At 45.1% G+C, this 14,343-nt stretch overlaps 1 protein-coding gene across 1 annotated transcript in view; it reads left to right on the forward strand.

The window, feature by feature from the left end:
* Positions 1–9,460: 9,460 nt before the first annotated feature.
* tnmd (tenomodulin) overlaps positions 9,461–14,343 on the forward strand; it is a 134,359-nt gene continuing 129,476 nt past the window's right edge. The window contains exons 1-2 of the mRNA XM_055643903.1: positions 9,461–9,611; positions 9,796–9,930. Coding sequence (XP_055499878.1) covers positions 9,561–9,611; positions 9,796–9,930 — 186 coding nt within the window. The 5' untranslated portion in view covers positions 9,461–9,560. The remainder of the gene's footprint in view (positions 9,612–9,795; positions 9,931–14,343) is intronic.

The raw sequence follows: 14,343 nt of genomic DNA on the forward strand, positions 1-14,343 counted from the left end.
TTAGAAAGGGCAATAAGCTCTTGAACATGCTGGATATTTTAGGATCTATTGCTTTGATCTCAGTCAAGTCAGAGCATTAGTTTAGTTCAAGACCTTGAGATTTTTGTCATGGTTACAATTTTCTCTCTTGCAGAAAATGTTCCGGCCACAAATGTGAATTGTTGTAAGTAAATGATTATATTGAATTTATATGTGGTACAGTGATCCAAATCCTACTCTGTACCAGTAGAAATTTAATTAGTTCTCAAAGCAGATCTCATGGCATTGCAAGAATAATGCCCCTGTCCCACTTAGGAAACATGAACGGAAACCTCTGGTGACCTTGCGCTCCACCCAAGATTTCCATGAGCCGCCAGAGGTTTTGGTCACTCGCCTGGAAAGCCTCGACCGAAGCGCGAGCTGCATCTACTGACCAAAGATCCTACGGGATCTTTGCTACCGACCGCATTCACATACACACACACACAAACACATCGCAAAGGTGGGGGCCAGGGACAGCGGAGGAGCGCTGTCTGCGTGATGAAGAGGAAGGTAAACGGCTGCCACAGAGCACAATAAGTCCTTTCGAGAGCCAGGAAGGGGGAGAAGGGCAGGGAGAAGGAGTGGAGACAGTTTTGAGAAGTTAAATAAAGTTAGCGGGTATTTTACCTTCCGGTGGATCTTTTAGGTCCTGAAAACCAAAGAACCTATAGGATCTTTGCTGAAAATTCCAATGAGCCAATCAAAATGGTCGGTCAGCAAAGGCGATTGCCTTAGACTGCCTGTAAGTAAATAGCGACCCCACTCCACTGGCTTCGACCAAACGGCAACCTATTTTTAGTCGAGGCCGGTTTTGATTTTGTTGAAATGATCGCAGGAACATAGAAGAAGCCTCAACTATGCGGAAACCACTTTCAACCATTAGGGAGAGTGACCAAAACATCCGGGAACCTCACAGAAACCTTGGGTGGGGCACAAGGTCACCAGAGGTTTCCGTTCGGGTTTCCTAAGTGGGACAGGGGCATAAGGATTCCTGGAAATCACATTTTCAACATTAATTGTCCTTAAAATACTTTTCTTTCCATTTTAATTAAATACTGGACTAAGTGGAACCCATAGGGTCCCATTGTTACACAGGAGACCTGGTCCCCCAACACAATATTCCACCACTCACCCATAGCGTCAATTGCGCTGGTGCAGCTGACAGGTTCCCGTTGTGATGCCCCAGATACCCCCTCCCCCCCCCCCCCCCCCCCCCTACCACCACGCACTCCCCCCTCTCAACCCCCCCCCCCCACCCCCCCATCCATTCTTAGTGGCCCCTCTGGCGGTGTTGCCATTACCGCCCATTGGGTTCCCATTGTCAAGAGTCAGGAGTGTTTTATTGTCAATGTGTCCCAGATAGAACAATGAAATTCTTACTTGCTGCAACACAACAGAATATATAATCATAATAAATAACAAAAATTCAAAAAAAACCCACATTAACTGCAATGATAATAATAGTGCAATAATAATAATAATAATAGTCTATTGTTGTAGTTCAGAGCTTATGAGGTTGTAGTGTTTAATAGCATGATGGCTGTAGGGAAGAAGCTGTTCCTGAACCTGGACGTTACAGCTCTCAGGCCCCTGTACCTTCTTCCCGATGGCAGTGGTGAGATGAGTGTCTGGCCAGGATGGTATGAGTCTTTGGTGATGTTGGCTGCCTTTTTGAGGCAGCGACTACAATAAATCCCTTTGATGGTGGGGAGGTCAGAGTTGGTGATGGACTGGGCAGTGTTTACAACTTTTTCCAGTCTTTTCCGCTCCTGGACGTTCAAGTTGCCAAACCAGGCCACGATGCAACCGGCCAGTATGCTCTCCACTGTGCACCTGTAGAAGTTCAAGAGTATTCTCTTTGACATACCAAATCTCCGTAATCTTCTCAGGAAGTAGAGGCGTTGATGTGCATTCTTTATGATTGCATCAGTATGCTGGGTCCAGGAAAGATCGTCGGAAATATGCACGCCCAGGAAATTTGAAGTTTTTGACTCTCTCCACCATCGTCTCATTGAGCCAGGTTGTTGTGCTGGCACCATATCGTCATTGTGACATAGAACAGCAGGTATTACTGCACAGGTGCAGCTGACGGGCACAGCAAGTGGAAAAGGGATTTATTAGAGCTTAAAATGTGAATAACTTAAAATACAACAACAATTTGAACGTTAAAGATGAGATTTATTCAGTTCAGTTCTCTCTTGTTGCGTTCTGCTGGTCACTGCGTCTCGATGTCTCTTTCCTGTTGATGAAAAAAAACACACAATTTTAATATAGAGACATTATTGAGTGGTCAAACTTGAAGAAAATCTGAGAATTTATCTCAGAAGTCATCGTTCAACCAAGCACGCACTTAGACAACATTCTTGGTTGATGTTCCATCCTTCAGGAAAACATTGACATTTTCTTTCACCTTTCCTCAGCTAAGAGCCACATATAGTTGTCCATGCTGAAGTACCGGTTTATCAAGGTATATCAACACTTTCTCCATGGCTTGTCCTTGCGCTTTATGGATCATCATAGCAAAACTCGACTGAAGGGGAATGTCTTTGCCTTCTGTCAAATTGAGCGTTATCCTAAGAATGAGAACAATGTCATCTTTGAAGGCTCCCATGTTGTTTCTAACAACAATCAAATTATTGTGTAGCTCTTCCACAATCATCCTCATTCCTTGCATAGTTTTGGGGTTTCCAAGTTTCTCATTAACATGATCAGAGATCCTTTTTTCAACGACAATTTATGTGGTGGTAATCCAGAGATGTCGAGTGAATCAAGGAATTCTGTTGAGAAGCCTTAGTTCTCTCAGTTTCAGGATTGAAACAAAAGTACTCCTTAATGATTCCAGGGAAGCGTCTGATACATAGAGAATTGATGCTTCTCATCGTATTGGTGTGTGGAACCAAGATACAATTGTCGGAGAATAAATCTCCAGGATTGTCAAATGCGGGATAGATGAAATCAATACAATCCTCCAGTATTTTTGCTGAGAGAACCATGTCTTCTGGCATTTCAATTTCATCATCTTCATTCTTTAAAATATCGTCTTCTTCAACTTACAGCAAAAATTGAGAATAGTCGCTTTTTCCCTCTTCCTCGCTTGATGCAGGAAATTTCAACATCAGCATCATTTCCCTTTTCACTACAGGAGGGAGTTGTCAAAAATCGCCACAACAAATGGTAAGAATGCCGCCAAAAGTCTTAGTGCTTGTGCATACACATTTAAGAGTTCTGTCCATCACTTCAAAGCTCTCCCTCCTAATCATTGGGCATTCATCCCAAACAATGAGTTTCACTTGCCTCATCAAACGTGTCGTGTGTCTAACTTTGGAGAGGATCAAATTGGTGATAAATGTTTTTCCCGTTCCACCAGCTTCAGGCGGGTGCTGTCGGGAGGAGCGTCCTGCAGCCAGGGCAGGGGTTCGGCTTCAGGCAGGAGCTGTCGGGGGGGGGGATCGTCCTGCAGCTGGGGGAGGGGAATGGCTTCAGGTGGGGTTGTCGGGGCTGGGGAGCATCTTACAGCAGGGTGGAGTGGGATACTTCAGGCGGGGGCTGTCAGGGGCTGGTGGAGGGTGCGAGCGACCAGCAGCTGGGGCAGGGGCATCCTGCAGCCGGGGAATGGGGTCAGCTTCAGGAGTGGGCTGTACTGGGGGAGTGGAGCGTTCTGCAGCCAGAGGAGGGGCACGGCTTCAGGCGGGTGTCGGAGCCGGTGGGGGAGGAGAGTTCATCTGACACCCGGGAGAGGGGGATGGCTTCTGGCGGGTGCTGTCAGGGACCGTTGGAGCTGCCGTGACCAACCGCTACTGCCGCCATGGCCTACCACTGCCATGGCCTGTAGCTGGGGACAGGGATGGCTTCAGGCGGGTGTTATCAGGAGTGTCCTGTAGCCAGAGGAGGGGGACGGCTTCAAGTAGCGGTCCACAGGAGAATCCTGTAGCCGGGGACGGGGATGTCCTCAGGCGGAACCTGGCAGGGGGAGAGTGTGGGGGAGCGTCCTGTAGCCGGGGAGAAGGACGGCTTCAGAGGGGGCTGGTGGGTGGGAGAGTGTCCTGCAACCGTGGAAGGGGGTTGGTTTCTCCCTTTATTATGTAAAAGAATAGTGTGTTATGATTGTGTTTATAATTTGTTTTGTTGTTTTGTTGTTTGTCTTTTGCACAAAAGTCCGCGAGCATTGCCAGTGTCATTTCCTGCACATCTCGTATGTGTATGTGACAAATAAACTTGACTTGACTTGACTTGACTTGTTTCAGGTAGGGGTCGGGGGGAGGAGCATCCGCATCCGCGGGAGGGGGAGGGTTTTCCAGCGGGAGTGGGGGGGGGGGCTTTCTGGAGGGCTAGTATGGGTGTTGTGGGCTGAAGGGACTGGTTCCCAGAGGGCTAGCACAGACATTATGGGTCAAATGGACTTGGGCTAGTCCTGAAGCTGGGGATGGGGAGGGCAACAGCTTCAGGTGGGAGCTGGCAGTTCTGTGGTTGAGGAAGGGCGCGGGCCTCGGGCAGGGTCTGGTGGGGAATGATGCCTGGTCTGCTGCTGTTGTGGCTACCACATGTGCGAGGGGAGGTTGTGGGGGGGAGGTGGGGGGGGCCATTGGGCGCGCAAGTGGGTGTGTGTGCAGGGGTGGTGTGCCCCACCAGTGCCCAGCCCCCGCCCGGCCCCATCCATCCCCACACACTCACTCCTCACTTCCGCAGGATCTCAAGGTTGCAGCAGTCGGCCAGGCTCTGGGCCGCTCCACATTATGGGCCAGCCGGCTTCTGGTCTCACCGGCTTCTAGACAGTTCTGGGACTCAACGGCTCCGGGATGGCTACCGGACGGCTTCTGGACTCAGCGCAGCTCACGGACTCAGACCAGCCTTGGGGCTTTATTTTCCTCACCCCGTTGATTGACAGTGGGTACCGGAAGGGACGTCGCCATTCCAGCAACTGACAGGATAGAAGACCAATCTGCTGATCTTACGATTTTTAAACATTCATACCTTTTGTAATATTCCACCAATCGGAACTAAATTTGGTGCACTTGTAGCACAGGAGAGGGGCGAGTAAGGTTGCGAAATATTGTAGTGCTATTCAGTAGCGTTTTATGCAAATGTCAATAAAATGCAAACCGGAAGAGGACAAGATGATAGTTTTACTTAAGTACTAGACTGACCCAATGGGTCCCATTGTCACATGGGAGGCTGGTCCCCAATGTACTATTCCACCTTTCCACCTATTCCAATATTGGTGGCCATTGGGTGGGCTGGGGTTCAGGAGCGCTAGTATGGGTGTTCTGGGCCGAAGGGACTGGTTTCCAGAGGGCTAGAATGGACATTGTGGGGCTGGCAGCTCAGTCACTCAGGTGCGGTGGGCTGGCAGCTCAGTCACTCACGGGCTGGTGGGCTGGCAGCTCAGTCACTGTGGGCTGGCAGCTCAGACCTGGTGGGCTGGCAGCTCAGTCACTCAGGCCTGGTGGGCTGGCAACTCAGTCACTCAGGCCTGGTGGGCTGGCAGCTCAGTCACTGTGGACTGGCAGCTCAGTCACTCACGGCTGGTGGGCTGGCAGCTCAGTCACTCACGGCTGGTGGGCTGGCAGTCGACACTCATGGCTGGTGGGTTGGCAGTCGACTCAATTACGGCTGGTGGGCTCACACACACACACCCTCCATCGCACACACACACCCTTCATCACACACACACCCTTGGTGGGCACACACACACACACACACACACACACACACACACACACACACACACACACACACGCACACACCCTCCATCTCACACACACACACACCATCACACACACACCATCACACACACACACACACCCTCCATCACACACACACACACACAGCCACACACTCCATCTCACACTCACATACACACTAAAAGCCAATCTACCACATCACCACAGATTCCAAGTATCTTAATCTTGTGGATCAGTCTTCTATGGGGACCTTGTCTAATACCTTGCTAATACCGATGTAGACAGCATCCACTGCCATACCCTCAATCATCTTTGTCATGACCCCAGGCTGATTATTTCTAGTAAGACCATGCTTCGTCAAATGCAAGTAAATCCTATTCCCAAGAGTCATTTACAATATGTTTTCTATGACTAATGCAACTCACAATTGGGATTATTCCTAGTGCTCTTCTTAAATAAATAATAACATTGGCCACTCTCCCATTTTCGTTGATCAAGAATATGAGAATCATATTCTATTTGCTACTATCCAACTCTCCTTGCAAATTAATACTAAAGTGCTTTCTCACTTTCCTAATTCTGATGGTCTTTGTTCTGAGAGATTATTTCTCTTTTCATAGATGTGACCTGAAGTGCTGAGAGTTTCCAGCATTTTCTGTTTTTATTAAAGCTCTTCCTGATTGACTGGGAATAGGGATAGGGAAATGCTTTTACAATGCTCATCCAGAAAAGGAATACCTGCAGGGGCCAACTTAATGTGCAATTCATTAAATCGGCTGAACTTAGCCAAGTTCAATGTGGCTGAGCTCCCAACAAAGTAACTTCTGTGCAGCAGAAGACACTGCATTCCAACAAAGTAGAACAAAGCTATTTCAGCAGAATTTTAAAGCATTTAGTGATTCCAGGTTTTATATGAATTAAAAATTGGAGCAAATTTTGTGCTTAGCAAAGTGAAATAGTTTGTGCTGCAAGATTCTCAATTGTCAGCAACAAACCCACAACCAATACAGAACTGGATGAGGTTGCAGCATTGAATAATGCACTGGATCTTCTAAACAACCTGTCACACCCAGACTCAGTAACTCCCTCTATATGTATCTGTGCCCGATTTAGAGGACTAAATGGCTGAGCCTGTACATCTTGGAGATATTTGAAAACATAAAGGTTATGAGGGTTAGTAAGCCTCAGGTGGGACTGGGATGATGTGATAGCCCTGACAAGGATGAGGACAGAGCCTTATTTTTCTTTCCAAGTGAGGTTTTAACCATTTTTTAAAATCTGTTATTATAAGGCATTTTCAAACTGTTAGAAATGGTAGAAATAATTAATAAACTAAACAACAACAAAAATCAATAAAAATATTAAAGGAACTTAAATTAAAAACAATGCCTCTCTTTCCCCCTAACTGGAGTAGAATCCCTATTGCAATGAATGTTATAGTTTTAGTTTTAGAGATCCAGTATGGAAACAGGTTCTTCGCCCCACCAGGTTCACAGTAACCACTGATAACCCATTCCCACTAGTTCTATGTTATCCCACTTGTGCATCCACTCCCTACACATTAATGGCAATTTTACAGAGGCCAATTAAACCTACAAACCTGCACATATTTGGGATGTGGGAAGAAACTGGAGCACACAAAGGTAACCCACATGAACACAGGGAAATCGTGCAAATGCCACATAGACATCACATGAGATTGGGATAAAATCCAGGTCTCTAGCACTTTGAGGCAGCAGTTCTACCAGCTGTGTCACTGTGTACTGACTTGTACAGGATGGAGAAGTGGTATGCCCGGTGCAAATCTGGGTAATGCCAAAAGAATAGGCTTCATCATTGGACTCCACATGGAGTCTTGTGAGGAGCAGATAAGTGAAGTGACATATCAGTGAAGTGCTCCATAGATGCTGCTGCACCCACTGAGTTTCTCCAGCATTTTTGTGTACCCAAGTGAAGTGACATATCGGGCACCAGCTGCTATTCAGCAAGTTCCAGACAGGAGTAGATTGGTGAAAGTGGATTGTTCCAAGTAAACTACTTGACAGAAACAGTTCTTTATAAAACCATCAACCACAGCCAACATAACTAGGCACTTTTCAAAGTGTTTTTTTTACTACCTCATTGTAAATTGTTCAATTGCCCACACCAATCATCCTCCTGACTGCTTGGTGATTGCCAGTTTATGCTGAATTAGGAGCAGTACTTTGCTGCAGGCTGTGTCCACCAGGAAATCTGAGAAGATTAAACTCATTTCAAATTACACTGTTCCAACTGGCAGAGAGAAGACAGTTTCATCCATCAGCCTGGACATAATTCACAATGCAAGATGAAGTAGTGCGTTAACCCTTTTCATAGCAATCGTGGATCTGACCGATTCATCCAAAGAAGAATCACCAGCACTGAAACTATTCTGCACCATCAGTCCATCCACACACGGAAAGTAAATCACCATTATTATCAGCAAAAAAAAAAAACTGCTGACGAGTCAAGCAGCACCTGTGGATATAATGGGATAGTTAACATTTTAGGTTGGGATGTCCTGATGCAGGGTTACAACACAAAACACCAACTGCTGTATAACGTATTGTTACTTGCGAGCAAAGCACCAAGGCAAATTCCTTGCATGTATACATATTTGACTAATGTGATTTATTCAATTCCATTAAATTCAACCAAATGGTCATTTAGTTCCACAGATGCTGTATGACTTGCTGAGTTTGTCCAGAGGTTTTACTCCAGATTTCAGCATCTGCAATCTCATGTGTTTCCTTATTATTGTCAGTTGACCTCACTAGTAAAGATACGCTGGCAAGAAAGGATGTATATAAATGGCAACAAGCAGACACTTGGATCACCCAAATAATCATAGGGCTAAAATGGTTACAGCACAGGAGACTGCTACAGTATGTCCATGCCACCTCTATCCCTGAGCAACCTACTGGTTCCACCCACATGCCCTTCTCCATTGCCATACAAAATTGTTCATCACTATACCCATGTGTCTCTTGATGGTACCAATGGAACCTGACCTCACATCTGCAATGTTCCAGAATTCAACCGCAGCCCATGTAAAACAAAACGTTTTTCCTCATGTCATTTTATTTTCTCACTTTGTTTTATACCTGTAACCTCAAAATCTCGACACCTACATTGATAGTTGGTTAAATGCATCCTTCTTTTATAACCAGTGCCCATAAGATTTACAACCCCTTTCATCCCTCTGGTCAGCACCATCTAACCTCATGGGTGCTAAAAATGAATCATATTTACAAGTAACTGTCAATAATGAACACTGGTGATATGGAAGGCTACAACGAGAATGCAAAGGAGAATGTAACCATCCCATATCTCTAGTCACATTCTCCCCTGACCATCAGACTGAAGAAGGGTTTCCACCCAAAACGTCACCCATTCCTTTTCTCCAGAGATGCTGCCTGACTCGTTGAGTTACTCCAACATGTTGTGTCTATCTTCGGTGTAAACCAGCATCTGTAGTTCCTTCTTACACAGGAACAAGATAGATATTAATCGCTACTAGTGACTTGGGAATTTGTTGAGATAAAACAATCCGTTATAGTGTGGATAGTTGCTGTTATAATTAAAATATAGTTGCATAATTGTGGACCCTTCAAAAAATATTATTTCCCGATAAAATTCTAAATGTTTGTGTTATTTGAACCCATCAGGACTGGGTGTCTCCACACAAATTCTCAACTGCGTGCCGGCGCCTTTAAGGGAAGTGCCTGAAACTCCCCTTAAAGTGAATCACAAACTCTAAGTCGAGGGAATAAAAGTCTCAGCTCCTCGATATTCAGAAACTAGTTGTGATTCAACCTTTGCGATCAACGTGATTAAACGATGGCAGAGAAAAACAGCCCAAACATCGAGGCGCAAGTCTTAGCTGCAAATGTGAGAAAATTCATCTGTTAATCATCCTAAGAATTATTTTTGCCGCAGGGTTGCGACTTTTTTGTAATATGTAGAAAAGTTATGTTGTCGCGCCGTTAAGCACGATGAGAGTATCAATTATTGCCTTTTTTCCGCTTGATTACCCAGTAAATGAATGCAAGGTTTGTTTGTTTTGCATCTTTAGTTCTTTGCAACGAAAGAGAAAGATAATCGGCTCGGACGGTATTTGAAGGTCGGGATACTGGTGGCCCTGGTGGCAGTTTTGCTGCTGTTCGCTGCGTTTGGCGTTCGCTACTACTGGAAACAGAAGGCGAGCAAGGTGAGCAAGGTGTCCACTCGCTAAAAGCGCTCATTCCCAACCCCTGGGATCTCGCTGAGCAATGACACCATTTAACATGTGCCGCTGTGCGGAGATTTAAAATTATATTTGTGGATGTATTCAGCCAGGTACTGAAAACGAATTTGTTAAACCGGGAAAGTACATGTTGTTGATTTACAACACAAAGTAATGAGTTGGTATGTGCCTTTTTTTTCGTCCAGATGGTTGAAAGTATAATATAACGTTTCAATTATATTCTAAAATTATCTCATCCAAAAGCAGGTTTCTTGTATGCACAAGAAACACTAGATGCTGGAATCTTAAGCAAAAAAACACACTGTTGGAGGAACTGTTCCGACCTGAAACGTCGTTGCTGCCTGACCCGGCTGAATTTCTCCAACAGTTTGTTTGCAACAGGTTTCTTGGTATCTTGATAACATCCCCCCGGGCTGCCAACATTGGGTGAGTGTTGCGAGCGAGAAATTGCGAGGGAGTGTAGCGACCGAGGAGGGAGGGTGTGTGGGAGGGGAGAGGGGGTGTGTGTGTGTGTGTCCCCCATGGTTGGGAGTTTCTGCATTTTTCAGCTTGAAATCAGGTGCATACTACAGCGAGTCTTTTAACTTACACTTGAGTGCAACATTTATGCTTCAAATTAGATTATGTATGAATAAGGTTAGGCTTAATTACATTCCACAGTAGAGCCAGGCTCTAATCAACAGGTGCAGCACATGAATTGCCTTAGTATATTAATGTATGGAAATCAGATTATGATTCATGCTGTTATGCATATATAGAGAGAAACAAAAACATAGAAACAAGGCAAGAGGAGTCAGACTTCCATCATTGTTCTGCACAAATAAATCAATCAACCTTACCCTTTGACTATAGAAACAAGATTAAAATGCCACAAAATCAACCGTATATGGTTCAATGAAATTAAGATAAATGTAAAACATATACATGGAAACAGGCCCTTCGGCCCACCAAGTCCACACCAACCAACAATCTACCATACACCAGTTGTATCCTACATGCCAGGGACAATTTACAGAAGCCAATTAACCTACAAACCTGCACTTCTTTCGGATTTGGAAGAAACCGGAATATCCAGAGAAAACCATGTGGTCATAAGGAGAATGTACAAATAATGTACAGACAGCACCCGTAGTCAGGATCAAATCTGGGTCTGTGGTGCTGCAAGGCAGCAACTATCGCTGCGCCACCGTGCCACCCCATTAAATTATTTTTTCTGTAATATATTTATTATGGTGTCATGTCAATAAAGATGAACACATGATTCTGATTGTGGCCCTTAGTTGGATAACACACTAAGTCTCCAGTCATTGTTTCATGGCTGGTTTTCAACCTCTTCAGTCTGAAAGTCTTGACCCGAAACATCACCTATTCTTTCTTTCCAGAGATGCTGCCTGTCGTGCTGAGTTATTCCAGTTTTTAGTGTCTATCTTCAGTTTGAACCACCATCTGCAGTTCCTTCTTACACTCTTTGTTAAGCGAAACAGGTCCTATTCTCATAATATTATTCACCTCAACTAAGTCTTCTTCACCTCCGTTGCTGCAAAGAATACAATCCCAGTTATCAAATCTTTCTTCAAAGTGAAAAAGAAATCCTGCCAATATGTTCATAAATCACCCCTGGATCCTCTCCAGAGCAATTGCACCCCTTCTACAATGTGTCATAGTCTTACAGCATGGAAACAGGCCCTTCATCCCAAATTGTCCATGCAGATCAAGATGCCCCATTTAAACTAGTCCCATTTATCTGCATTTGGCCCGTATCCCTTTAAATCTTGTGTGTGCCAGTGTGTGTGTAAGGGTGTGTGTCAGTGAAGCGGCAACAACACCCAGAGTGAGCGGAGATTTGGCGATGTCCGGGGAGCATTTCTCTCTCTCTTCCCCCCCCCCCCCCTCCTGGGGTATGCGGGCCGGCCCAGGTGCTCTGTGTCCAGCTGGGGTCCAGGGGAGGTGAGAGTCGGTGAGCCGGGGGTCCGGGGGAGGTGAGGGTCAGTGATCCCGGGTTCGGGCATCGGAGCAGAGCCTTAGTCCAAGATTCATCCCCGCCGTTCCGATAATTTCGTCAAATGCGTGAGTCTCACGATCAATGCGTGAGAGTTGACAGCCCTGGTGGAATTTCTCTTTATCTTTGTTACAATATTAATGTAGATCTGCTGTTCCTAATCACGTAACACTGCCATGCCACCACCATTCTGAACACTGCAAAGTGTTCCCCTCAGTACTCGTACTCTAAACAATAGTACACTGCTGCAAGAATTGCTGCCAATGGAGAAACGTATCTTAACTTCCATGATTTTAGTATTGACCCACAAACATGCCAAAGCGGCCAGATTGTGATCAAGCAGAGAAATTGTACAGCTTAAACCAAGTACAAAAATTGAAGAATTGGGTCAGCGTGTGAATCAGGTGCTGAAGGGGAAGGTGGTTCTGCAACTGCCTCCAGTCGGCTTGTGATAGCTTAAGACAGAAAGCATTTACACTTTTACTCATACTTGGTGGAAGTTTCTGAGCTTTTGCAAAAAAATGCAACCAATCCAGCCATAGTAGACGTTAGCATTTGATAGAAATAAGGTAATTGGTAAATTGAAAATAGGATTCAATAAGTTGAATACTCAGCAAATTGAACCCATAAATTGAAATTTGTTATGGATGGCCAGGCGCATGATACTTTGCAGCTGCAACATGGGATCCCCCCCAACAACAGTAAATGTCTGCATTTTGAAAAATTCAACTCAAAAGTTGTTGAGCCAGAACTTCAAGTGCAGACATTATGTTATATCAGGGAAAGGAAGTGTTAAGGGCCTGTCCCACTTATGCAACCTTTACAGGCAACTGCCGGCACACGTCATAGGTCGCTGAAATTTTCAACACGATGAAAATTCAGCGGCGACCAGAAAGATGCTACAACTCTTTGGAGACCTCTCATGACCATAGGCTGTATGGTCGTGAGGTCTCCAATGGTCGTGAGAGGTCACCCGCAACATGTCACCAGGGGTCGCCTGTATGGTTGTGAGAGGTCTCCCAAGAGTTGTAGCGTCTTTCTGGTCGGCGTTGAATTTTCAACATGTTGAAAATTTTGGCAACCTATGATGAGTTCCGGCAGTCGCCTGTAAAGGTCGCGTAAGTAGGGCAGGCCCTTAACTTGAATAGTTCATTTCACAAATCAGTCACACCTTTGGGTTAAGGCAGTGATCAGGGACACAAGAATGTGACTGGAACTCAGACAGATGTGAACTACTCAGGATGTAGTGATCAGCAAGCTTCATTGCAAGTGAAAATTGGAACCAGTAGAACTTTCAGCCTCTATGTAATTTGGTGCTAGCAATCAGAGATGAATTGTGATTTGGGAAGTGTTTTCCATGAAAGGGTAATCCCAACACACCTTCTAGTTAACATTCCTGGAGGAAGAAAACCGACGGAAGTGTCAATCATTTTTGCACGGGGAGCAGGGAAGCAACGGAGGAAATGTAAATCCCACTGAGTGAAGGAGGGAAAAGTTGGAGAAGACAACCATTTGAATGATTCACTTTTGCCTGGAAGCCTGAAGTGTTTCTGGATTCATGCTAGTGGTATTCATGAGCTAGCAGGTAAACAGATACTGCTTGTACCATGATATTGTCAAACTATTTCCTGTCACTTTTTTCAGTGATAACATTGTTCTGCTCCACAGTGAAACGGCCAGTGGATACTGCAGCTTAACACAGAGTTTATACTCCCTGTATTGCACTCCTCTCATGCATTCTGTACAAATTCTATACTTACATTCTAGGCCTAGCAACCTTCAAACCTAACTGTTTGGCTACATTAAACTGCTTCTTGTAAGCATGGATCTGCACCAAAGGAAATGGCAACTATCAGACTGACTGATAAAAAAACTCTGGTACTTGGAGCCTAATCAACATTTGCTGCAATCAATCAATCTTAAACCCAAATATAATGATGCGAGAAGAAAGGTATAGAGGTGTTCAAATGACCAAAGTAAATGCAGCACACCGTGTGATACCATGATGCAGTTATCACAAATTCCGCAGCCTCCAATTGTGCCGCGTTAGCTGAGCTTAGCAGAAATATAATTGCCTTCTGATAATCTGTCTCGGCGCTCTGGGTCTAGGGAAGGACAGGAAATGAAACAACCATCTTCTCTGTTCCAATACATCTGTCTTCTCCCGAGAATGTGGTTTGGGGAGTCAGGGGTTAATAACCTCATTCATAATCGCAGCATATTCACCAATCGAAAAAATAAACACAAATCTCCACTTCAATTTAAAATGATTTCACCAACTGTGGCTTCACCAACTGGTATGTGAATCACAACCATCAACAAATAGTGAGCTGGGTGCGGTGTTCTGCTGCATAGCTTATAACACTGCATCCTGTGGG

Source organism: Leucoraja erinacea, chromosome 12, assembly GCF_028641065.1.
Source record: "Leucoraja erinacea ecotype New England chromosome 12, Leri_hhj_1, whole genome shotgun sequence".
In the NCBI taxonomy this organism is placed as follows: domain Eukaryota; kingdom Metazoa; phylum Chordata; class Chondrichthyes; order Rajiformes; family Rajidae; genus Leucoraja; species Leucoraja erinaceus.